The sequence below is a fragment of the Suncus etruscus genome, chromosome 10 (genome assembly GCF_024139225.1).
Source record: "Suncus etruscus isolate mSunEtr1 chromosome 10, mSunEtr1.pri.cur, whole genome shotgun sequence".
Classification (NCBI taxonomy): domain Eukaryota; kingdom Metazoa; phylum Chordata; class Mammalia; order Eulipotyphla; family Soricidae; genus Suncus; species Suncus etruscus.
The window spans coordinates 37499563-37524280 of NC_064857.1; the positions used below are offsets into that span (position 1 = coordinate 37499563).

A 24718-nucleotide genomic window follows, 5' to 3' on the forward strand; every position below is an offset into this window, starting at 1 on the left:
GTCCCCCAAGTCAGAAGTGATTTCTGAGTGCATATCCAGGAGTAACCCCTGAGTGTCACCAGGTGTGGCCCAAAACAAAAACAATAACAACAGCAACAACAAAAATCTACCCAGTGAGTTCCAGTTCTCATTTTGGAGGAGGGGTTCCTCCCTACGATTCTAGGCCAAGAGTACCTGTAGTTCAATCAGATACCAAGGATTTCGTGCTCTGAGAGTCCTGCAGAGTGGAAGACCACCAGGGTCAATCCCATGGTGTCCAGGCATGGCTGGCTCTATGCAAAACCCATGCTTGTACTCCAGGCCCTGTGCCAGTTCTTGATCTCCAAGGAAGACTGCTTCCCTGGAAGAATGTGGCCACTAGCTGCTGTCCTCTGTGAGAGGAAAGAGGCAACACCCCTCTCTCAGCTCTAAGGCTGAGCCACCACTCGTTAACAAATAACTGTCACTCCAAAGAGCATCCCCACATCTGTCACCCCTTGTCATTACTGTGTAAAACAGCCTCTATTGTAGCCTAGGAGGGCAACAGAAAACCACCCCTCAACGGATGTTCAGGCTCTGCCATCCCACGCCAGGGCACCGTGAGTCTGCCCTTCTCACCAGTTCCACACACCAGCCCACAGTGAGGGCACATTCGATAGTCTTAGCATCCTGCTTCTTGGGCCCGACCAGCTCCCGGTAGGCAGCCACCACTGTCAAGCCCCGATTGTATTTGCCCCCAAGCGTGTTGTACTCCAGGATCTGTGGAGGCAAAGGGGAGTAAGGGAAAGATGGAGACACAGAGGACCCAGGATACAGTTCTCCTGGCCCCTTCCGCCATGCAACATGAATCCCTTCTCCCCTTGGCTTCTCCCCCCAATCTTGGACCACAGTTAGAAGAGTGCTCCTCCAGGGGCCAAAGAGATAGCATGGAGGTAAGTCATTTGCCTTGCATGTAGAACGTTATTGGTTCGAATCCTGGCATCTCATATGATCCCCCGAGCCTGCCAGGAGCAATTTCTGAGCGAATAGCCAGGAGTAACCCCTGAGCACTGCTGGGTATGACCCAAAAACTACAAAATAAATAAATAAATAAATAAATAAATAAATAAATAAATAAATAAATAAAAATAAGAGTGCTCCTCCTGGGCTGCCTCCTCAATCTGAGTGCTGCCAGGTGTGGCCCCCCCCCCCAAAAAAAAAATAAATAACATTAAAAAATTTCTCTCCCTTGTGGCCAGATCAATAGCAGAGTCAACAGAACTTTTGCCTTGTACACAGCTAACCAGGGTTCATCCCCAACATCTCATATGGTCCTGAAGTCTGACAGGAGTAATTTCTAAGCACAGAGCCAAAAGTAACCCCCAAGCACCTCTGGATGTGGCCCAAAGCAAAAACAAAAATAAAAACAAAATTCCTCTCCCTGGATCATGCAGAGTGAAATCAGAAGTTGAGAAACTGGCTTAGAATGATCTCTCTCATATGAGGGACTAAAGAAACTTTCTAGGGGACTGTCAACTGGTAACAGAATGAAGAGCAGGGGAACTGGGCATGGGAGTAAATTTGGGAAGGGAACACCAAGAATCGTCAAAGGACATGTGCTTCCCAGAGGTAACATGAGAGGCAGGAGGTAAATTGGGGACATTAGCACTGGTGTAAAGAGTGGTATTAGAACACTTGCATGCTCGAAATTCAATCGCAAATGTCTTTGTAATGTTGTAATTCACAGTGATTCGATTTAAAAAAATAAAAATATCCCTCTCCTAGGCAGGCAATCTGACTCAGTGATCAGTATGATCACTAAGATCAATATGATCTCCCGCATGCAGGTCCTGTGCTCAGCTCAACCATATGCTGCTCCTGGCCAACTCCTCCATCTGCACTTGAAAAGCCCCTTCAGTGCCAAGTCTGGCAAGAGGGGAACTCTAGAGGAACCCCACCAATGTGGCTCTAGTGGACCTGTCACTTTACTGCCTCTCCACAGGAAATTATTTTAGGAAAGCTTCCCCTGTCTACATCCCCATGTTGCCAATCTCTGCATCCTAGATACCATCAGAACAAGGAGTCAGCAGAGCCAGAAACACAGAAACACAGCTTGCACATGGCTGATTCAATTTCAATCCCATAAGGTTACCTAAGTCTACCATCGGTGATCGTTGAGTGCAGAGTCAGAAATAAGCCCTGAGTATTGCCAGGTAGCAAAAATAAAATAAAATAAAATAAAGTAGGGCCTGGAGAGATAGCACAGCGGCATTTGCCTTGCAAGCAGCCGATCCAGGACCAAAGGTGGTTGGTTCGAATCCCGGTGTCCCATATGGTCCCCCGTGCCTGCCAGGAGCTATTTCTGAGCAGACAGTCAGGAGTAACTCCTGAGCATCGCCGGGTGTGACCCAAAAACCAAAAACCAAAAAAAAAAAAAAAAAAAGTAAAACTTTTACTTGTTTCTCCAAAAGAATCAAAACTAGGCTTCCTGGTAGTAAGATCACTGGTAGTAGTTCCTTATGGGGTCTCTGAGGTGACACCGGTAATGCACAGTCCTGGCCAAGGGGATCCCTCATGATTTCTGGACCCCCAACTTCTCTTCCTCAAGAAACCAAGGGTCTGGAGCCAGAGCGGTAGCACAGCGGTAGGGCATTTGCCTCGCACACGGCCAACCCAGGACAGACCTCAGTTAGATTCCCAGCGTCCCATATGGTCCCCCTTGCCTGCCAGAAGCGATTTCTGAGCGCAAAGCCAGGAGTAACACCAGAGTGATGCCGAGTATGGCCCAAAAACCAATCAATCAATAAATAAACTGCTTTAAAAAAAAAAAAAAAGAAAGCAAGGGTCAAGTCTTTACCCCAGGAGCCTCCATCCCCAAGCCCAGCTGTTTCGGGGTTCACTGGAACCACAAGGAAGAACAGGAAGTCAGGAAGTCCAAGAGGTGGCCCAAGCTCCCCCAAAGACCATCCCATGAAAGCTGCTCCTATAGTCACTGCACCCCACCTACGTCCCGTGGCCTCACCTCCTTGAGACGGGTGATCACATCTCCTATCTCGGGGTGGTCCAGGTCATCTTCTGTCAGCAACTTAACAATCTCAGGGAAGTACTGGAGGAATTCCTGCTTCTCTTGGCTAACTGCATCTGAATTCTTGCCTCCATTCATTCTGGAAGAGGGAAGTGATCTGAAGAGAGAGGGGACAAGTCAGAAGAAACGGGCCAATGCAACCCTCCCCAGAACCCCTCACTCCCCCACACTCACCAAGGCTCCTTGTCCACGCCTGGCACCAGCGGACAGTGTGCCAGGCCCCCGGCACTGAGCACCCGTGCCCTAGGGAGGGCCGCCGCAGGAGTCTGAGACACCTCTCTCGGGATTCCCAGTAAGGGGCTAGTGGCAAGAAGACCCCTACAGACCTCAGCCAGCAGGACAGGGGCATCCTGGGGGGTGGCCTAGGGAGGGGGCACCGTGCAGATGCACAGGGGCAGCTCCAACTTCTCTCTGCCTTTGGAGCTACAATACCCAGCCCTCTTCTGCAGGGGGAGAGGTTTTACAGACCAAAGGAAATGCAAGGGACTACAAATACAAAGTATGCCGCTCTGCTTAAAATATCATCAAACTCGGGCGGGAGAGAGTACAGCGCCGTTTGCCTTGCACACAGCCGATCCTGGACCTAAGGTGGTTGGTTCGAATCCTGGCGTCCCATATGGTCCCCCGTGCCTGCCAGGAGCTATTTCTGAGCAGACAGCCAGGAGTAACCCCTGAGCACCGCCGGGTGTGGCCCAAAAAACAAAACAAAACAAACAAAAAATTACATCAAACTTTTCTCCTCTTATCACTCCTCAACTCTTTCTTCAGGGAACCAGAGGGATTGCCACTCATTAGATTTCCTTGGTGTGCATCTAGAATAGTCCAGAGTTTTAAAAACCTCACAAGTGAGGCCTGCAATAGCCTTTATATCACATTTCCTAAAAATAAAACATGCTCTGGGAGGTAGAAAGATGAACCAGGCAGTAAGTAAGGAGGATCCCGGAGCAGTGGCGCAAGTGGTAGGCATTTGCCTTGCAAGTGGCTGATCCAGGACAGACCACGGTTCGATTCCTGGCGTCCCCGAGGGTCCCCCAAGCCAGGAGTGATTTCTGAGCACTGAGCCAGTAGTCACCCCAGAGGGTGACTCCAAAACCAAAAGAATCATAAAAAAGGAGAACTAAGTCTAGAGGCTTTTGTGTACCATGAAATCCTGGCATCCTGAGCATCATGTCTCTTTCACGCACACACGCAAGACGAGGAAACCAGGCAGGTCTGCAGACCCGGCTGAGCCCCAGGTCAAGTTCGCGGCCACTCTCACCTGTTCCAGGGCGCAGCTCCGCGGGGGGCACCAATGCCCCGCCAGGTGGAGCAAAAAAATGCACAACCTTCGGCGCTCGGCCTTCTGGGTCGAGTAGTTCTCGCTCTCCCCACATTAACGACAGGAAAGATCCCTATGGACTACAACCCCCAGCATGCCGCGGGGCGACGAGGCGTGAGAAAATTAACAGTGCTTGGTGGGCGAGGCTTAGTAGGCTTCTTGGCCTCTGATTGGCTGCGCCGCCTCGGTCGACCTTACCTGTTCCAGGCAGCCAATAAGGAGCGGCACCCAGGATTTGGAGAAAGGCCGAGTGAACCGAGCGTGAGCCGGGGTGTAGCGCGCCACTGGAGGTGCAAATGGGGACCCATCCCGGGCTGGAAATGCTGCACACTCTCACGCGTGTTGTCACTCTCCTGCACACCTGGATTTGCATCATCTTTCTGCTAGGCAGCATGGCATGAAGAGAAAGCCAAGAAATGTGCTAGATTTAGATCTTTATGCTTTGTTTGACCTGGAAGCTTCTCTGAGCCAGCAGTTGGCTTTCTTGAAGCCGCCTTATACGCGGCTGACCCAGGATGAACCTGGGTTTGATCCCGTGTCCCATACAGTCTCCCAAGCCAGGATCGACTTCTAGCCAGGAGTAACTCCTGAGTGTCAATTGGTGTGGCCAAAAAAACAAAAACAAAAAACGGATTTCTAGGATGAAGCCCAGGTTGGCCAAGTGAAAGGCGAGCACCCTATACACTGTACTATCACTGTGACCCAAGAGAAAGTTTTGAGTAGTCCAGACACACCTAGTTTTTGTTTTGTTTTTATGGAGGCCACACCCAGTAATACTCTCGTGAATTCACAAGAAGCAGCTAAAGAGATAGAATAGTAGGTAAATCACTATCCGTATAGTGACTTATGCAACTGACCTGGGTTCAATCTCAGGTGTAGATAAGTCCTCACACCCCAATCCTGAAAAAAAAAAAGAAAGTAAGTCTGGAATAGTGCCACCTTAGAAAATGATTGAAACCAAGATGGAGAAATTAAACAGATCTGGAGATCTTTCCACCACGTGAAGAGAGAGCAGTCTTTAGTGAGAAAAATAGGACCACCCCCACGGGTGGATAACAGGATGGGGGAGAGAGGTTCTTCCCACTCAGATAGGATTTAGAATCAAACTCAATTTACCTGGGGGCCGCAGGAGGCAAGGTCGGGGGGATCCTTGAGTGCAAAGTCAGTAGTAAGCCTTGAACATTGGGGGGTGTGACCCAAACAACTAAAACAAAACAAAACAAAACAAAACAAAAAAAAAGATTCCTCTAGGGCTGGGCCACAAAATGTTGTACGGAGGGCCGCAAACGGCCCGCGGGCTGCGAGTTTGAGACCCTTGATTTAGATAGTAAAGAAGAAAATTTAGATTAGTAAAAAAGAAGCCATCTTTGATTAGGGTGACGATCGGTTAGCCAACAACTCCCCCTTGTGTGTTCACTAAAATGCAGATATATGAGATAAACCAGGATATACTGTGTTATTTGTTCCTGCAATAAGCAGGAACACCTATAGAGAAGCTAAAAAGATGGCTGCATTTTGCATAGGCACAGTAAAAGCTGGGGAAGTAAAGAAGAAAAAACTTTTAACCTAAGAACAGGATGTACTTTCCCAGAAAGCATCTGATCACATTACCAATTGCAGGTTTCAGATAGTCTAAGATCACCTAACCCCAGAGAGTCTTTTCTCTAGGTTCCAGGAAATGTTCTCCTCAGAGTTGTTATTGTAGTAATTGAAGTTCTTGAGTTTTTCACAGGTTCTATGTTGTCAGGGCATCACAAAGCATGTCTTGGTTCCCTTTCAACATCAGTGTTTTGTGACATGGAAACAGTTTCATGTTGTTAGTTCTATGTTGTCATCAGGGTGGCCTGGAAGCCACCTGCCCCGGTACAAGCCAGTGCCAGGGTAGCATGGAAGCCTGCCTTGATTATAAGTCATTGCCTGGTGTGCTCGTGCCGGTTCCAATGACAAGACCCAAAGTTCAGGGGTGTATGGCTGATCTCAGAACAATTGAAGCCTAAGTTAAATCAATGTGACAAATGTTTAGGATAAAAGCTCACCTCTAACATATAAACTATCAATTAGGGACAGGAATTAAGATTGTCCCATTTTATTGGACCTAGATAAAATGGAAAAGGATAATGCCACAAGGTACTATTGGGGCACCAGCGGGCTATGGCTAAGTAGTAGTATCACCCTCACTTAATGTCATGCTTAATAACCTCCAATACATAGGTCTACTAACAACCTTGTTCCTCAGGAAACACATATAAAGAAATACACATATTCCCTAATGTTTTCTTTTTTGGTTTCTGGTTTTTGGTTTTTGGGTCACACCCAGCAGCACTAAGGAGTTAATCCTGGCTCTATGCTCAGAAATCGCCCCTGGCAGCCACAGGGGACCATATGGGATGCTGGGATTCGAACCACTGTCCTTCTGCGTGAAAGGCAAACACCTTACCTCCATGCTATCTTCTAGCCCCTCCCTAGTATTTTCTACTGAACAACTCCAATAGGGCAATACTGCATTCAATAATGAAATACACATAAAGAAATATACATAATAGAGCAGTGAAGAAGTCTTGGGCCCAAAAGCGGTTCAGGAAGCCAGTGGCCACAATGTGATTTGTCAAGTTGAGAAACCCATCAACTACTATTGCTTGAATGAGATGGCAAGACTCAACTCCACGAAGGAGATATGGCTGGTGATTCACAGGTGTGTCTACGATGTCACCCACTTTCTTAATGAGAATCCTGGTGGAGAGGAGGTTCTGCTAAAACAAGCTGGAGCAGATTCCAGTGAAAGTTTTGAAGATATGGGTCACTCCTCAGATGTCAGAGAAATGCTGAAGCAGTACTATATCAGTGATGTGCACCCAAATGGCCTTAAACCTGAGAGTGGTAACAAGGAACCTTCACACACACACACACACACAAAATTCGTGTCAAAGTTGCTGGTCATATTGGATCTTCCCCATTATAGGCACTGTTCTCTTAGGTTTCCTTTACCATTATTTCACATCACAAAGCTGGTGGCTCAAGTGGTGGGGTGCGTGTGTCTTGCACTCGCTAACCTAGGATGGACCTCGGTTTCGATCCTGGCATCCCTATCATATGGTTCCCCAAGCCAGGAGCGATATCTGAGCTCATAGGAGTGACCCCTGTGCATCACCCGGGGAGGCTCAAAAACCAAAAAAAGAATGCAGATCTTCTTGAGGCAGCCTTGTTGAAGTCTGGAAAACAAATACACTTGGGAGCTGGCGAGGTGGTGCTAGAGGTAAGGCGTCTGCCTTGCAAGCGCTAGCCAAGGAAGGACCGCGGTTTGATCCCCCTGCGTCTCACATGGTCCCCCCAAGCCAGGGGCAATTTCTGAGAGCTTAGCCAGGAGTAACTCCTGAGCATCAAACGGGTGTGGCCTGAAAAACAAAAACAAAACAAAACAAAAAAAAAACAAATACACTTGAAAGTGAAATCTAGAGACTTGTTGGAGGCTACAATATTGCCATTGTCTTCTTTCCCTGGGGACCTAGTGGGTTAGCTAGATACCCTGTTCCCCACATGCCAGTATCATGTCCTGTGTCTTAGATCTGTACTCATTGTTCTCGGCACCTGCCTGAACTTCCTCTGCCCAGATTTCCAATGGCACCTTTACCTTTCAAAACTCAGTTTCTTGGGGCCGGAGAGATAGCATGGAGGTAAGGCATTTGCCTTTCATGCAGGAGGTCATCAGTTCAAATCCCGGCATCCCATATGGTCCCCCCCCCGCCCCCCACCGTGCCTGCCAGGAGCAATTTCTGAGCCTGGAGCCAGGAATAACCCGCGAGCACTGCCAGGTATGACCCAAAAACCAAAAAAAAAAAAAAAAAAAAAAAACCTCAGCTTCCTAACTACAGTCCTTGTCTTAGGCATGCTACCCTGTGGCAAAAATGCTTTCCAAAACCTTGGACTGCAGAGTGGACCCTTTCCAGAAGGCAGCACACTTGGAAGCTTTTATTATTATTTATCACTAGCAATTTAGTTAGTGAAGTTGCCCACTAGGAATTCAAACACATCTGCCCAAGCACCTTGTTCCTTGTTTGTATTTGTTAAAACTACAGAGAGCTGTGTGGTCTTCTCCGTGATCCTTCCTGTGATCCAGGTGATCCTCATGTGATTCTTCATGTGATCCTCTCCTTCCTCAGCTAGTGTAGCAGGTTGTCCAGGCCTCCTGCCGACTCCAGGCTGTTAGATTCCCAAGTGGCATGAGACAGTATTGACTTCATTTTATTTATTTTTGGGGGGGGGCGGGCCCACACTTTGTGACACTCAAGGGTTACTCCTGGCTATGTGCTCAGAAATCACTCCTGGCTTGGGGGACCGTATGGGATGCTGGGGATTGAACCAAGGTCCGTCCTGGGTCAGCCGTGTGCAAAGCAAATGCCCTACTGCTGTGCTATCTTTCTGGCCCCTGATGTCCCTTTTATTTATTGGGAAAGGGAGAGAGGATAGATTAATATGAAAGGGTATTTGTGGTAATGCTTCTGAAAAATATGAAAAACCATTAGAACAGGAATGTAGAAATGACACCAGTTGATAGCCATCTATTTTACCTCCCCCATCTCTCTTGCTCGCTCTCTTTCTCTCACTCATTTAGTAGCATCAGGGATAGAACATTTGGTGCGTGTGTTCTACCGGTGAGCTATATTCCCACTTCAAACCTCTCCTCCACGGTCTTTTCTTGCTCAAATGCAAATTTGTAATTCTGTCTGAAGAATTTTTTTGTTTGGTTGGTTTTGGGGGCCACAGCTGATGATGCTCAGTGGTTACTCCTGGCTATGCGCTCAGAAATTGCTCCTGGCTTAGGGGACCATATGGGACGCCGGGGGATCAAACTGTGGTCCGTCCTAGACTAGTGCAAGCAAGGTAGATAGATGCCTTACCACTAGCACTAACACTTTAGCCTTCGTCTGAAGAATTTTTTTTGGGGGGGGGGACCACACCCGGCGGTGCTCAGGGGTTACTCCTGGCTGTCTGCTCAGAAATAGTTCCTGGCAGGCACGGGGGACCATATGGGACACCAGGATTCGAACCAACCACCTTAGGTCCTGGATCGGCTGCTTGCAAGGCAAACATCGCTGTGCTATCTCTCCGGGCCCCGTCTGAAGAATTTTACCAGAAAATCTTGATGCTTTATGTCTACTGGCTAACTTTAACCCGTCTTTTACAAAAAGATTCAAAATTGATCCAACATAGACTAGTTAACTCTGTTTACCACTTTCAGATAGTTAAATGTTAGAATGTGGGCAGTTGTGTGTTAGAATGTGGCCAGGAATGTTTTCTGTATCATCGCTTACTACCTTGTTGGCAACTCCAATTTAGGGTTTGGTTTTGTTTTCCATTGAGAATAATAATAATAATAATAATAATAATAATAATAATAATAATAAAGACCAAACTGAGAAAAAAAGAAGAATGAAAGAAGAAAAAAAGAAAGAGAAAGAAATAATCTACATAGTAAAGAAATACACCTAAAGAAATATACATATCCCCCTTATGTCTTTCGAATAATTCTGAGGGGACAGAATCCGGATTACTGCTTCAGCCTACAGGTGAATGATCTGTAGATAACAGGGAGGTGGCTGGCTGCAGTCATGGGCCAAGAGGTCCTTGAGCCAAGACCTAGTCAAACTGCCAAATCAGGTCATGGGTGGCAGTTCACGGAGTTGATAAGTGGAAAGGGGGGACGTGGGACGGTGCTCCAGATCTAAAGGGGTATAGACCTATAGAAATAAAAGGGATTAGTAGGGTGGGCAAAAATTTCTGGATAAGTGAACATAGGGTAACCATAGAAAAGATTTTGTAGAGAAGCAGGAGAGGGGGAAGGTGATGCAACAAAGATGGACATAACACACACACACACACACACACACACAATACAGATCAACATATTGTTCAATAAGTTATAGCTGTAAAACTGACCCACAGGAACAGGTCAAAGCACTTCATAAATAGGAAACCCACAGGTAAGGAGGAGAGGAAAATTTTAAATTTCTTGTAATTATTGCTGACGAGGGTAGATTTAGCTGTAAAAGTGTCATTAGTTAGATAGTATATCATTCTCAAAACAATCAGCTTATTTTTGTTTGTTTATGTTTTGGGGCCATACCCAGCAGTGCTCAGAGGATATCTTGGCTCTGCGCTCAGAAATCTCTTCTGGCAGGCTCAGGGAACCATATGGAACGTTGGGGGTCAAACCCAGGTCTGTCCCGGGTCAGCCGCATGCAAGGCAAACACCCTACTGCTCTACTATCACTCCAGCTCCTTCAAATCCAGTCTTAAGCATGTCACAAAACCTTTATCCAAAATTTTCTAAATAATTTTATATTGAACACCTTAACAAGCGTCTAGATTTAGAGCATCGTATTATGGGTTTAGAGCATCCAAGTTCCTTTCCTTTAGGATACTGTGAACAAACAGATTAGGACATTATTGCAGACATAATAAAATTGAAAATATGTTTCCAAAACTTTCTCATAATGAGCACTATAGTAAGAGTCTAGAGCATCTAGGGGACAAAGAGATAGCACAGCAATAGGGCATTTGCCTTGCACACGGCCGACTTGGAACTGACCCTTGTTTGATCCCCAGCAGCTCATATGATCCCCCAAGTCTGCTAACAACAATTTCTGAGTGCAGAGCCAGGAGTAACCTCTGAGTGCCGCCAGGTATGACCCCCCCCCCAAAAAAAATAGTCTAAAACATTTAAATCCCTTTTCCATAGATATCTATGGACAAAAACATTAGACCATTTTTGAAGACATAATTAATTTTAAAATGATTTGTTAAGGGGCTGGAACAATAGCACAGCAAAAAGGCATTTGTCTTGCATGCAGCCAACAAAGGAAGGACCCTAGTTTGAATCCCAGCGTCCCATATAGTCCCCCAAGCCTGCCAGGAACAACTTCTGAGCACAGAGCCAGGAGTAATCATTGAGCGCCACCGGGTATGACCCAAAAACCAAAACCAAACAAAAAATAAAAGGAAAATGATTTGTTAAGACAGTAATTTGTGGGCCGGGCGGTGGCGCTAGAGGTAAGGTGCCTGCCTTGCCTGCGCTATCCTTGGACGGACCACGGTTCGATCCCCCGGCGTCCCATTATGGTCCCCCAAGCCAGGAGCGACTTCTAAGCGCATAGCCAGGAGTAACCTCTGAGCGTCACCGGGTGTGGCCCAAAAACCAAAAAAAAAAAAAAAAGACAGTAATTTGTGGGGCCGGAGAGGTAACATGGCTATAGGGCATTTGCCTTGCATGCAGAAGGACAGTGGTTCGAATCCCAGCATCCCATATGGTCCTCTGAGCCTGCCAGGAGTGATTTCTGAGCATAGAATCAGGAGTAGTCCCTGAACGCTGCCAGGTGTGACCACCCAAAATTAAAAAAAAAAAGACATTAATTTGTTAAGAAATTCTTTTATTTTTAGTTTTTGGGCCACACCCAGTGATGCTCAGAGGTTACTCCTGGCTATGCTCTCAGAAATCGCTCCTGGCTTGGGGGACCATATAGGATGCGGGGAATTGAACGACAGTCCGTCCTAGGCTAGTGCGGGCAAGGCAGACACCTTACCATTTATGCCACTGCTCCACCCCCCACATTTTTTATTAAGACATTCATTTTTTTTTGGTTTTTTTTGGGGGGGGGCCATACCTGTTTGATGCTCAGGGGTTACTCCTGGCTAAGTGCTCAGAAATCGCCTCTGGCTTGGGGGGACCATACGGGACACCGGGGGATCGAACCGTGGTCCTTCCTTGGCTAGCGCTTGCAAGACAGACACCTTACCTCTAGTGCCACCTCGCCAACCCGTTATTAAGACATTCTTTTTTTTATTATTATCTTTATTTAAACATCGTGATTACAAATATAATTGTAGTTGTATGATTACAGTCATGTAAAGAACACCCCCCTTCACCAGTGCAGGATTCCCACCACCAATTTCCCAGATCTACCTACTCCCCACCCCACCCACACCTGTACTTGAGACAGGCTTTCTTTTTCCCTCATTCATTCACATTGTTATGATAGTTTTCAGTGTAGTTATTTCTCTAACTGCACTTATCATTCTATGTGGTGAGCTTCATGTCATTAGCTGCACCTACATGGGAGGATGGGGGGAAGTAAGGGTTGGGACTGAGGCAGTAAAATATTAGAAATGAGCTTTGTAGGGCAGTATCAAGGTCTCAATACAAGATGGATATTATGGATATATAGAATATATGCACACAATACTATCAATATGAACACAAAGAAAAAAATTTCCACTGACTGTCCCAATATAAATCAGTGCTAGAACAGCCTGCCCTCCTCCCAGAGCGCATTACCATTAGTTTAGGGAGAGATAGGGGGAAAGTCTGTTGACCCCTGTAGAGTTCACCTAGATTGGTGCCCAGGGAAAAACTAAAGTCCAGAGGAGAAAAACCCTATACCTGGCAAGAGCTGGTCTCCAGAATCAAGGACAAAATCGGAAGCCAGATGTCTGCCCGCCCTCCTCCCCGTGCACCTCCCCCCTGGAGTACGGAGGGAGGGGGGAACCTGAGGACCATTAAGAGTCCACCTGAACCCACTTCTGGCCATCTGAGCTGGCACTCAGGGAAGGCCTGGAGTCAGGGGAAAAAGACAAAGACGGCTGGGGGCCTGCCAAGCCTCCCAGCACTCCCCAGGCTAGGGAGAAAGGCTCTGGTATGGGGCCTCCCCAAACCCCATACCTGGCAAGAGCTGGTCTCCAGAATCAAAGAGAAAACCGGAAGCCAGATGTATTAAGACATTCTTATGATGAGCACTGTAATAAGAGTTTGGAGTATAGAGCTCTGTAATGTGTATCTAGGGTGTCCAACATTCTGTTTTTGTTTGTTTTTTGGGGGGCCACATCCACAGTGCTCAGGGATTACTCCTGGCTATCTGCTCAGAAATAGCCCCTTGCAGGCATGGAGAACCAGATGGGACGCTGGGATTTGAACCAATGACCTGCATGAAAGGCAAACGCCTTACCCATCCTATCTCTCTGGCCCCTATTAAGACATTCTTTTTTTTTTTCTGGCCACACCCATTTGATGCTCAGGGGTTACTCCTGGCTAAGCGCTCAGAAATTGCAAGGCAGACACCTTACCTCTAGCGCCACCTTGCCAGCCCCCTATTAAGACATTTTAATGACGAGCACTGTAATAAGAGTTTGGAATATAGAGCTCTGTAATGAGTATCTAGGGTGTCCAACTTTTTGTTTTTGTTTGTATTTTAGGGGGGCCACATCCACAGTGCTCAGGGGTTACTCCTGGCTCTGTGCTCAGAAATTGCTCTGGCAGGCTTGAGAGACCATCGGGGATGCCAAAACTATTGCAAGGCAAATGACCTGCTGCTGTGCTATCACTCCAGCCCGGGTGGTCAAATTTTTACTCCATAGACCTCTGTGAACAAAAATATGAGAAATTTATTGCAGACATATCAGTATGAAATTAAGTTTCTTTTTTCTTTTTTTTTTTTTCCTTTGGTTTTTGGGCCACACCAGGTGACGCTTAGGGGTTACTCCTGGCTATGTGCTCTGAAATCGCTCCTGGCTTGGAGAACCATATGGGATGCCAAAGGATGGAACCACATCAGGGCAGCCACACGCAAGGCAAACGCCCTACCGCTGCACCACTGCTCCAGCCCCTATTAAAACATTCTTTTTTTTTTTTTTTTTGGTTTTTGGGCCACACCCTGTGACGCTCAGGGGTTACTCCTGGCTATGCACTCAGAAGTTGCTCCTGGCTTCTTGGGGGACCATATGGGACGCCGGGGGATCGAACCGCGGTCCATCCTAGGCTAGCGCAGGCAAGGCAGGCACCTTACCTCCAGCGCCACCGCCCGGCCCTATTAAAACATTCTTATAGTGAGCACAAAGGGAGTCCATGGCATTTAAATGCCTTCTACAGAGATTTTGTGGGCAAAAGCATTAGAACATTATAGTAGAAATCGATGAAAGCAGTTAGCTGAACACCTGATTTAATTTATGCAGCTGTGGGGCCGGAGAGATAGCATGAAGGTAGGGCATTTGCCTTTCATGCAGAAGGACGGTGGTTCGAATCCCAGCATCCCATATGGTCCCCGAGCCTGCCAGGAACGATTTCTGAGCATAGAGCCTGGAGTTACCCCTGAGTGCTGCTGGGTATGACCCCCCCCCAAAAAAACAATTTATGCAGCTGTATCCATTGTTATAGGTCCCATTGAAGTATAAAGGAAGATATAAGCTGCTGAAGATTTCACTGCTGAAGAGGTGGGATGAGAATCTCCAAAACTTTGTGATCATCGAACTTTAACCAGCCTTGTCTTGCTGGTTTTTATTTTTATTTTATTTTATTTTTACAATAGGATGTGTAGGATTTCATTGTTAAGTCCAGGAGAATGATGCGCTGTTCAAAGACACCAAGACCACAGTCTCATGTAAAAGCAGGGGGTTTATTTTCTTACAAGCATATGCAGGGGCTGTGCTAGAATCCAGCATAAGCCAGAAACTGCCAGCCCCGAGCTATGAGCTTACAAGCTGTATATAGCATTTCAAACAATAGAAAGTTACAGTAGATTGATTTGCTTTAGGAAGTACATCATATCTGGCATTTGCTCAATCACATTTTTGCAAGGTGCAGGTGCAAGCTTACAGGGTTAACATGACCAGGTTAGAACCATGTCAGAACAGAAAGTTGAACTGTAACTGGGTCTACAAGTTCCCACAATTGTGAAGTGGGGTAGGTGATCAGGACAGTCAGGGAACTCAGGGGAAATTTTTCCTACATCATAATAATGATTTGAAACAGAATATAAGTTGTATTTTATTTTAGAGGTGTTCTTAGAATCAATAACATCATGACAAGTCAAGGTTTTTGGTTTTTTTAAGTCAAGGTTTTCTAAGGGGAAGGCCACATAGGTATGTAATTTTTGCTTCCACCTGCCCCATAGAAAAAGTGTTTCAGGGGCTGGAGAGATAGCATGGAGGTAAGGCGTTTGCCTTTCATGCAAGAGGTCATCGGTTCGAATCCCAGCGTCCCATATGGTCCCCCGTGCCTGCCAGGAGCAATTTCTGAGCATGGAGCCAGGAGTAACCCCTGAGCACTGCCGGGTGTGACCCAAAAACCACAAAAAAAAAAAAAAAAAAAAAAGTGTTTCAGATGTAACAATAGCACTAGTGATAATTTCCGAAGTTCTATTATTATTATTATTATTTTTTTTTTTTTTTTTTTTAGAAAATCCGCTCTGCTCTGCAGTGACTGCAATAAGACCTGTTATTGTCTGTCAGTTTTTCCTCTTTGGAAAATCACATGAGACAATCTGTAATGCACATTTACTTGTGGATGCTAATGGTAAGTGCCCTATCCACTATGCTATCGCTCCAGCATGAAAGTCTCAAATGCCCAAGACTTTTTGTGACAGATGAGGAACTGGACTGTGAATTTGAACTGACCTTGAAAAAGTTTAACAATAATCAATTAATTGAGCTGCTTGTATCTCTGGCAAGCATACTCCACAGCTCTAAGTCATAGAAATGATCAGTATTTTAGTCTATGTCTTTTCTTTTTTTGTTTGTTTTTGTTTTTTGGGGGGGTCATACCCGGCAGCACTCAGGGGTTTCTCCTGGCTCTGTGCTCAGAAATTGCATTTGACCTATTAAGATCATCCTAGTAATAATTTTGATTAAAATAATCAGACAAACGTGATAGGCACTATAATATTGAGTTCATGATCTTTGTTTTGGGTTAAATCAGAATATAAACAAAGAGAGCAAGGAAGAGGCTGGAAGGCAGCTTTGTTTGGGGAGAGTCGAGGTGTAAATAACAAATCCCTCCTTTCTGTTTACTAAAATGAAGACATGTGAGATAAACCAGAATGGATCATATTCTATCGTTCTCTGTATGAGGCAGGAACCCCCAAATAGGAGCTTATAAAAATGGTTATTTTGCATAGGCACAGTAAAAGCTGGGGAAATAAAAGGAAAAAAGCTCTTAGCCCAGATAAGAGCAGGGTAGCCTTTCCCAGTAAGCACTTGGTCATACAGACTAATGGCAGGCTTCAGACCAGTCTAATTGGCCTAACCCCGGAGAGCCTTTCTTCTAAGTCCTGGAGAAAATAAAGGGTTCTTTGTCCTTCATCTTCTTTTCTTTAGTGGCTGTCATTGTCAGGTATTGCACTAGAGTCCTGGGGCTCTTTAAGCTCTTTGTTGTGCCAGGGTGTCACAAAACGTGTCCTAATAGCAAGTCGATGCCAGGGAGGCATGAACCTTGCCTCTAGTTTCCTCATTGGTTCTGTTAATGGGACCCAAAGTTTGGGGTGCATGGCCAATCTCAGAACAACTGAAGTTTAAGTGGAGACACTATGACAAATATTCAGGGCTAATGGATAGGTAGAATCTGGATCACTGCTTCAGGTCATGAGGTGATCTATTTGGTGAGGTTGGTCAAGGAGGTAGTAGAAATGTCCTGAAGCTGTTGGGTTGAGGCACTGGCTGAGATCAGTTCCTGAGACAGGGTCCACTTGAAAAGCCGATTCTGGGGGCTGGAGAGATAGTACAATGGTAGAGCATTTGCCTTGCATACAGAAGGACGGTGGTTTGAATCCTGTTATCCCATATGGTTCTCCGAGCCTGCCAGGAGCGATTTCTGAGTGCAGAGCCAAGAGTAATCCCTGAGCACCACTGGGTGTGACCCAAAAACTAAAAAAAAAAATCTGATTCTTGTCCAAGCAGCAGAAGTCCACAGTGAATAAGGTTGAAAGAGTATGGGAGGAGGTGGTGGGTAGGAGTGGGGAGGTGCTCCCGGGCACAAGGGTTGCTGAGCTGTAAGAGTATTGGGGTTTAATAGGAAAAGCAACAATTCCAGGATAGGTGAGCATAGGGAAACATGGAAAAGGTTTTGCTGAATGGCAGGTGGGGAAGGGGAAGGTAGAAGGGTTTTATGTACCATGCAAACAGACATTATGAACAACATAGACATACATTAGACTAACATTAAAGTGGCCACCACACATGCACAGACATACATAATTGACAGATCAATATGTTATAGTGGGGCCAGAGAGATAGCATGGAGGTAAGGCGTTTGCCTTTCATGCAGAAGGTCATTGGTTCGAATCCTGGCATCCCTGAGCCTGCCAGGAGTGATTTCTGAGCATAGAGCCAGGAGTAGCCCCTGAGTGCTGCTGGGTGTGACCCAAAAACCAATATATATGTTATAGATATATAATGAATGACCCATGTAGGATGGTAAATGGGAATGGATCAAAGTGTTCATAAATATAAAACTGGCAAGTGAGATTGTGATAAAAATTTAAGCCAGTTATTGCAATAGCTAATTCCTAAAAATAATTTCTAGTGAGTGTAGACTTGGTTGTAAAAGCATCAGGGTGGCAGCGAGGAAATGATTCACAGGCAATCTGGTTCCAGAATACATGAAGCTTTATTAATAATAGACCCACTGACAACTATCCTAACAATGTGAATGAATGAGGGAAGTAGAAAGCCTGTCTCGAGTACAGGCTGGGGTGGGGATGGGGAGGAGGGAGATTTGGGACACTGGTGATGGGAATGTTGCACTGGTGAAGGGGGGTGTTCTTTACATGACTGAAACCCAACTACAATCAGATTGGTAATCAAGGTGTTTAAATAAAGATATTTTGTTTTGTTTTGGGGCCACACCCGGGGGTTCTCAGGGGCTCCTGGGTCATTGCTCAGGAATCACTCCTGGCTGGCACAGGGGACCATATGGGATGCCAGGATTTGAACTACCATTGTTTCTGGATCGGCTGCTTGCAAGGCAAACACCCTACCGGTATGCTATCTCTCCCGCCCCAAATAAAGATATTAAAAAACAAAATAGACCCTAGCCACCTAGGCTAACCTTTTGAGCCTGCTCCATAAGCAGCCCTGCATTCAAACTGGTCTCTTCTCCCTGAATCTCCCTGAATCCCTTGAATCCTCTGAGGCAACCCCTTTATTAGCAACCACGGACCCCTCCCAGATGTGGGCAGGTCTGCCTCTACAGGTGAGCTAGGCAGGAAGTTGGGGGGGAGAGGAGTAACAATCGTGCATACATCATTTTCAAACAAACTGGCTTTTCCATATCCCGTCTTATGAATATCACAAAAGGAGCTGGAGAGATAGCATGGTGGTAGCCCCAGTTTCCATTCCCAGCATTCCTTATGTTCCCCGAGCCTGCCAGGAGTGATTTCTGAGCACACAGCCAGGAGTAACCCCTGAGCACACCAGGGTTTGGGTTACACCCGGCAGCGCTCAGGGATTACTCCTGGCTCTATGCTCAGAAATCGCTCCTGGCAGGCTCAGGGGACCATATGGGATGCCGGGATTAGAACCACCATCCTTCTGCATACAAGGCAAATGCACTACTTCAGTGCTATCTCTCCATCCCCACCTAAAGCATTCTTTTTTTGTTGTTGTTGTTTGTTTGTTTGTTTTTGGGCCACACCCGTTTGATGCTCAGGGGTTACTCCTGGCTATGCGCTCAGAAATCGCTCCTGGCTTGGGGGGACCATATGGGACGCCGGGGATCCAACCGCTGTCCGTCTTACGCTAGTGCTTGCAAGGCAGACACCTTACCTCTAGCGCCACCTTCCCCGACCCACCTAAAGCATTCTTTTTTTTTTTTTTTTTGGTTTTTGGGCCACACCCGGTGACGCTCAGGGGTTACTCCTGGCTATGCGCTCAGAAGTCGCTCCTGGCTTGGGGGGACCATATGGGACGCCGGGGGATCGAACCGAGGTCCGTCCTAGGTTAGCGCAGGCAAGGCAGGCACCTTACCTCCAGCGCCACCGCCCGGCCCCTAAAGCATTCTTACATGGGCACATTAATAAGAATTCATAGCATCCAGGTTCTTTCTCCATAGCTTCTGTGGGCAAAAACATTAGAACATTATTGCAAGGGCCAGAGAGATAGCACAGCGGTAAGGCTTTTGCTTTGCAAGCGGCCAATCCAAGACTGATGGTGGTTCGAATCCCGGCATCCCATATGGTCTCCTGAGCCTGCCAGGAGCGATTTCTGAGCACAGAGCCAGGAGTAACCCCTGAGCACCACTGGGTGTGACTCCCCCTCTCTCCCCAAAAAAAGAACATTATTGTAGACAGAGGCCTAAGAGATAGCACAGCAGTAGAGTGTTTGCCTTGCACGCAACCAACACAGAACATTAGTGCAGACATACTTTCTTTGGGGGGTTGGGTTTTTGGGCCACACCCGGTGACACTCAGGGGATACTCCTGGCTATGCGCTCAGGAATCGCTCCTGGCTTGGGGGACCATATGGGATACCAGGAATCGAACCCAGTTCTTTCCTGGGTCAGCCTTGGGCAAGGCAAACACCCTACCACTGTGCTATCGCTCCGGCCCCAGACATACTTATTTGGAAAATAAGTTGCTAAAACATTTTTATAATGCTTATTCTATAGCATCTCAAGGTTTCTTTTTTCTTTATTTTTTTTGGGGGGAGCACACCCGGTGACACTCAGGGGTTACTTCTGGCTTTGGGGGACCATATGGGACACCTGGGGATCAAACTGTGGTCTGTCCTAGGCAAATGCATTATCACTTGTTCCACCACTCTGGCCCCTCAGGGTTTCTTTGTTTCTTTTAAAAGATAACTAGCTGATAATGTACTTAAACTTACGTGTCTATATTAGTTGCTCTTGATGTCACTGAAGTGTAGAAGAGAATATAAGCTGCTAAAGATTTCACAGAAGATTTGGGATATCTGAAATTTTGTGTTCGATCATCAAACTTAAACAAGTGTTGTTCTGGGGCCGGCGAGGTGGCGCTAGAGGTAAGGTGTCTGCCTTGCAAGTGCTAGCCAAGGAAGGACCGCGGTTTGATCCCACTGGCATCCCATATGGTCCCCCCAAGCCAGGGGCAATTTTTGAGCTCTTAGCCAGGAGTAACCCCTGAGCATCAAACAGATGTGGCCGAAAAAACAAAAAACAAAACAAAAACAAAAAAACAAGTGTTGTCCTGTTGCATTTTTACAATAGGTAGTGTAGTAGCATCCATCCAGCCCACCATAGTGATTTGAAACAGAAAATAAATTACATTTCTTCAAATTGTTCTTTGGATCAATAACATACTATGATAAGTCAAGATTTTGGGGGGGGGTTGGATTATACCCGGCAGCGTTCAGGGGTTACTCCTGGCTCTACGCTCAGAAATCGCTTCTGGCAGGCTCGGGGGACCATATGGGATGCTGGGATTCCAACCAACCTTCTGCATGCAAGGCAAATGCCCTACCTCCATGCTATCTCTCCAGCTCCAAGATTTTTTTAATATATAAAATCTTTATTTCGGGGCCGGGCGGTGGCGCTGAAGGTAAGGTGCCTGCCTTGCCTGCGCTAGCCTAGGACGGACCGCGGTTCGATCCCCCGGTCCCCCAAGAAGCCAGGAGCAACTTCTGAGCGCATAGCCAGGAGTAACCCCTGAGCGTCACAGGGTGTGGCCCAAAAACCAAAAAAAAAAAAAAAAATCTTTATTTAAGCACCATGATGACAATGTAGTTGGGTTTCAGTCATAAACACCCCCCTTCACCAGTGCAACATTCCCACCACCAATGCCCCCCTCACTCCTTCCCAACCTTTGCCTGTATTCGAGACAGGCATTCTACTTCTCTCACTCATTAGACAAGTCAAGATTGTGTAAAGAAAGTCCACATATGTCTGTAATTTTTGCTTCCACCAGCTATTGTAGGAAAAAGGTTTCAGATGCACTAAAAGCACAGGTGGTAACTTCCAAGCTTCTTATTTTGTTGATTTTGTTTGTTTGTTTGTTTGTTTTTGGTTTTTGGGTCATACCTGGCAGAGCTGAGGGGTTACTCCTGGCTCTATGCTCAGAATTCGCTCCTGGCAGGCTCGGGGGACCATATGGGATGCCGGGGTTCAAACCACCTTCCTTTTGCATGTGAGGCAAATGCCCTACCTCCATGCTATTCCTCTGGCCTCCAATTTCTATCTTTTTAGAGAATTCCAAGCTCCACAATGACTTCAGTAAAATATTTTTATTTGTAAGTTTTTCTTCTTTGGAAAATAACATAAGGCAATCCTGTAATGTACATTTACCTGTAGATGCTAGTGGCAGAGATAGATATATAAAGGCGTCAAATGTCTGAGACTTTTTGCAACAGGTAAGACACTGGACTATGGATTTGAACTGGCCCTGAAAAATTGTAACAATAATAAACTCATTGAGCTTCTTGTGTTTCTGCCAAGTATGCTCTGCAGTTTTCAAGTCATCGAGATGATCATTATTTTCTTCATGTTTTTCCGATTATCTTCTCTTTTTTTTGCTTTGTTTTGTTTTGTTTTTCGGCCACACCTGGGCCTACTCCAGGTTATGCACTCAGAAATTGCTCCTGGCTTGGGGGCCATATGGGACGTTGGGAGATCAAACTAGGCTAGCACCAGCAAGGTCTTACCACTTGCACCATGGCTCTGGCCCCTGATTCTTTTCTTTCTTTTTCTTTTTTTGGTTTTGGGGCCACACCCATTTGACCCTCAGGGGTTACTCCTGGCTATGCGCTCAGAAATCGCCCCTGGCTTGGGGGGACCATATAGGACGCCCGGGATCAAACCGTGGTCCTTCCTTGGCTAGCGCTTGCAAGGCAGACACCCTACCTCTAGCGCCACCTTCCCGGCCCCTGATTATTTTCTTTATTCAGATCTTCATGGATACCATTCCTCAGAAGTAGAAGCAGTTCTTGTGAATATTGTTAGCTGTATCCTGCAAATTAGTCCTGCAAATTAGATTAAAATAATCTTCTCAAGGCAGGAGTGGTGGCGCGAGGGGTAAGGCGTCTGTCTTGCCTGCGCAAGCCTAGGACAGACTGCAGTTTGATCCCCTGGCATCCCATATGGTTCCCCAAGCCAGGAGCGATTTCTGAGTGCATAGCCAGGAGTAACCCCTGAGTGTCACGGGGTGTGGCCCCAAAAAACAAACAAACAAACAAAAAATAATCTTTCTAATGATTATTTTAAAGTCGTTTGGGCTATTAAATCTGTACTGTCTGCCTACAGAGCTTTCATAATTAAGTCAAATTCTTCTGCCACTTCACCTTTCTGTTATTATCTTCCTTGGTAATAGTTTCAGTTGAAACAATCAGCCAAACACAGAGTATTACACAGGCACTGTAATATTGAATTTATGTAACAAGTATTTCCTAAATTATGAAGTCCAGTGAGAGCTGTACCAGTTCCACCAAAAATAATACTGAGACTTTGAATCTGGTTACTCCTTAAACTCGCAAAATCGGCTTTCGGTGAGATGTTGGCTTGTTATTCCAATTATCTGTTGGAGTTTCTGCTGGTTTCCCTGTGTTATATCTGAGTAGAAGTGGGAATGCTTCATCTTAGAGGGTTCCCTAACCTTGGTTTTATCAGTTGTAAGAATTCTACTTCTGGGGCCGGGCGGTGGCGCTAAAGGTAAGGTGCCTGCCTTACCTGCGCTAGCCTAGGACGGACCACGGTTCGATCCCCCGGCATCCCATATGGTCCCCCAAGCCAGGAGCGACTTCTGAGAGCATAGCCAGGAGTAACCCTGGAGCGTCACCGGGTGTGGCCCAAGAACCAAAAAAAAAAAAAAAAAAAAAAAAAAGAATTCTACTTCTGAAGAGGCGTAATGGGCCCCAGACTTTCTTGGTGGGGCTGCCATCTGTAGAAATAAGCATAGCCTATTCCTCAAATGAGGTTACCTTCTACTCATTCTTTGTCAATATTTACCTATATAGGGGGGGCCAAAAAGATAGCACAGCGGTAGAACATTTACCTTGCATGCAGCTGACCCAGGATGGACCTGAATTCTATACCTGGAACCCCATATGGTCCTGCGAGCCTGTCAGGAGTGATTTCTTTTTCTTCCTTTCTTTCTTTCTTCCTTCCTTTCTTTTTCTTCCTTCCTTCCTTCCTTTCTTTCTTCCTTCCTTCCTTCCTTCCCTCCTTCCTTCCTTCTTACTTTCTCTCTCTTTCTCTCTCTTTCTTTCTCTTCCTTCCTTCCTTCCTCCCTTCCTTCTTTCTTTCTTTCTACTTTCTTTCTTTCTCTCTTCCTTCCTTCCTTCCTTCCTTTCTTTCTTTCTTTTTACTTTCTTTCTCTCTCTCTTTCTTTCTTTCTTCTTTCTTTCTTTCTTTCTTCCTTTCTTCTTTCTTCTTTCTTTCTTTCTTTCTTTCTTTCTCCTTCCTTCTCTTCCTTCCTTCCTTTCTTTCTTTCTTTCTTTTTACTTTCTTTCTTCCTTCCTTCTTTCTTCTTTCTTTCTTTTCTTTCTTTCTTTCTTCTTTCTTTCTTTTTCTTTCTTTCTCTCTTTCTTCTTTCTTTCTTCCTTTCTTCTTCCTTCCTTTCTCCTTCCTGCGTCCCGTCCGTCCTTCTTTCTTTCTTTCTATTTCTTTCTTTCTCTCTTCCTTCCTTCCTTCTTTCTTTCTTTCTCTTTTACTTTCTTTCTCTCTCTCTCTCTTTCTTTCTTTCTTTCTTTCTCTTTTTCTTTCTTTCTTTTCTTTTTTTTCTTTTTTAATTTTTGGACCACACCCGATGACGCTCAGGGGGTATTCCTGTCTATGCGCTTAGAAATTGCTCCTGGCTTGGGGGACAATATGGGACACCTGGGGATCAAACCACAGTCCATCAAGGTTAGCACGTGCAAGGCAAATGGCCTGCCAGGCTCAGGCCCCTATCAGGAGTGATTTCTGAGTGCAGAGTCAGGAGCAGAAGCCTGAGCACCACTGGGTGTGGCTCAAAAGCCAAAAAGAAATTTACTCAAATAGGTAAATTAACTGTTTTTTGAGCCTGTGCATCTTCTTGAAAGTGTTGTAAATTCAATAAATTTAATGAGGGGCTGGAAAGATAGCATGGAGGTAGGGTGTTTGCCTTGCATGTAGAAGGACGGTGGTTCTAATCCTGGCATCCCATATGGTCCCCCAAGCCAGGAGCAATTTTTTGAGCACATAGGCAAGAGTAACCCCTGAGCGTCACTGGGTGTGTCCCCCCCAAAAAGAAGGAGTCAAGTAGGGGGCCAGAGAGATAGCACAGTGGTAGGGTGTCTGCCTTGCATGCAGCTGAACCAGGATGGATGGTGGTTCAAATCCCGGCCTGCCAGCAGTGATTTCTGAGTGCAGAGCCACGAGTATTCCCTGAGTGCTGCCCGGTGTAACCCAAAAAACAAGACAAAACAAAAAACAACAAAGGGCTGGAGAGATAGGATGGAGGTAAGGCATTTTGTTGCATGCAGAGGGTCAGAGGTTGGAATCCCGGCATCCCATATAGTCTCCCGAGCCTGCCAGGAGTGATTTCTGAGCATAGAGCCAGGAGTATGCCCTGAGCGCTGCTGGGTGTGACCCCAAAACAAACAAACAAACAAAT

The 24718-nt window shown here is 46.1% G+C and overlaps 2 protein-coding genes across 8 annotated transcripts in view; one reads left to right on the plus strand and one right to left on the minus strand.

The window, feature by feature from the left end:
* Nucleotides 1-24718, plus strand: part of RUSC1 (RUN and SH3 domain containing 1) — a 148123-nt gene that overhangs the window by 74721 nt on the left and 48684 nt on the right. The window lies entirely within an intron of this gene.
* LOC126020739 (farnesyl pyrophosphate synthase-like) overlaps nucleotides 1-24718 on the minus strand; it is a 340408-nt gene that overhangs the window by 46020 nt on the left and 269670 nt on the right. For 2 of the 4 annotated variants that reach the window (XM_049782295.1, XM_049782294.1), the window contains exons 3-4: nucleotides 4302-4318; nucleotides 2981-3140 (exon numbers count right to left, since the gene is read on the minus strand). In XM_049782295.1, coding sequence (XP_049638252.1) covers nucleotides 2981-3121 — 141 coding nt within the window. In that variant the 5' untranslated portion in view covers nucleotides 3122-3140; nucleotides 4302-4318. The remainder of the gene's footprint in view (nucleotides 1-2980; nucleotides 3141-4301; nucleotides 4319-24718) is intronic. The other 2 variants (XM_049782296.1, XM_049782293.1) reach the window with 1 other exon arrangement.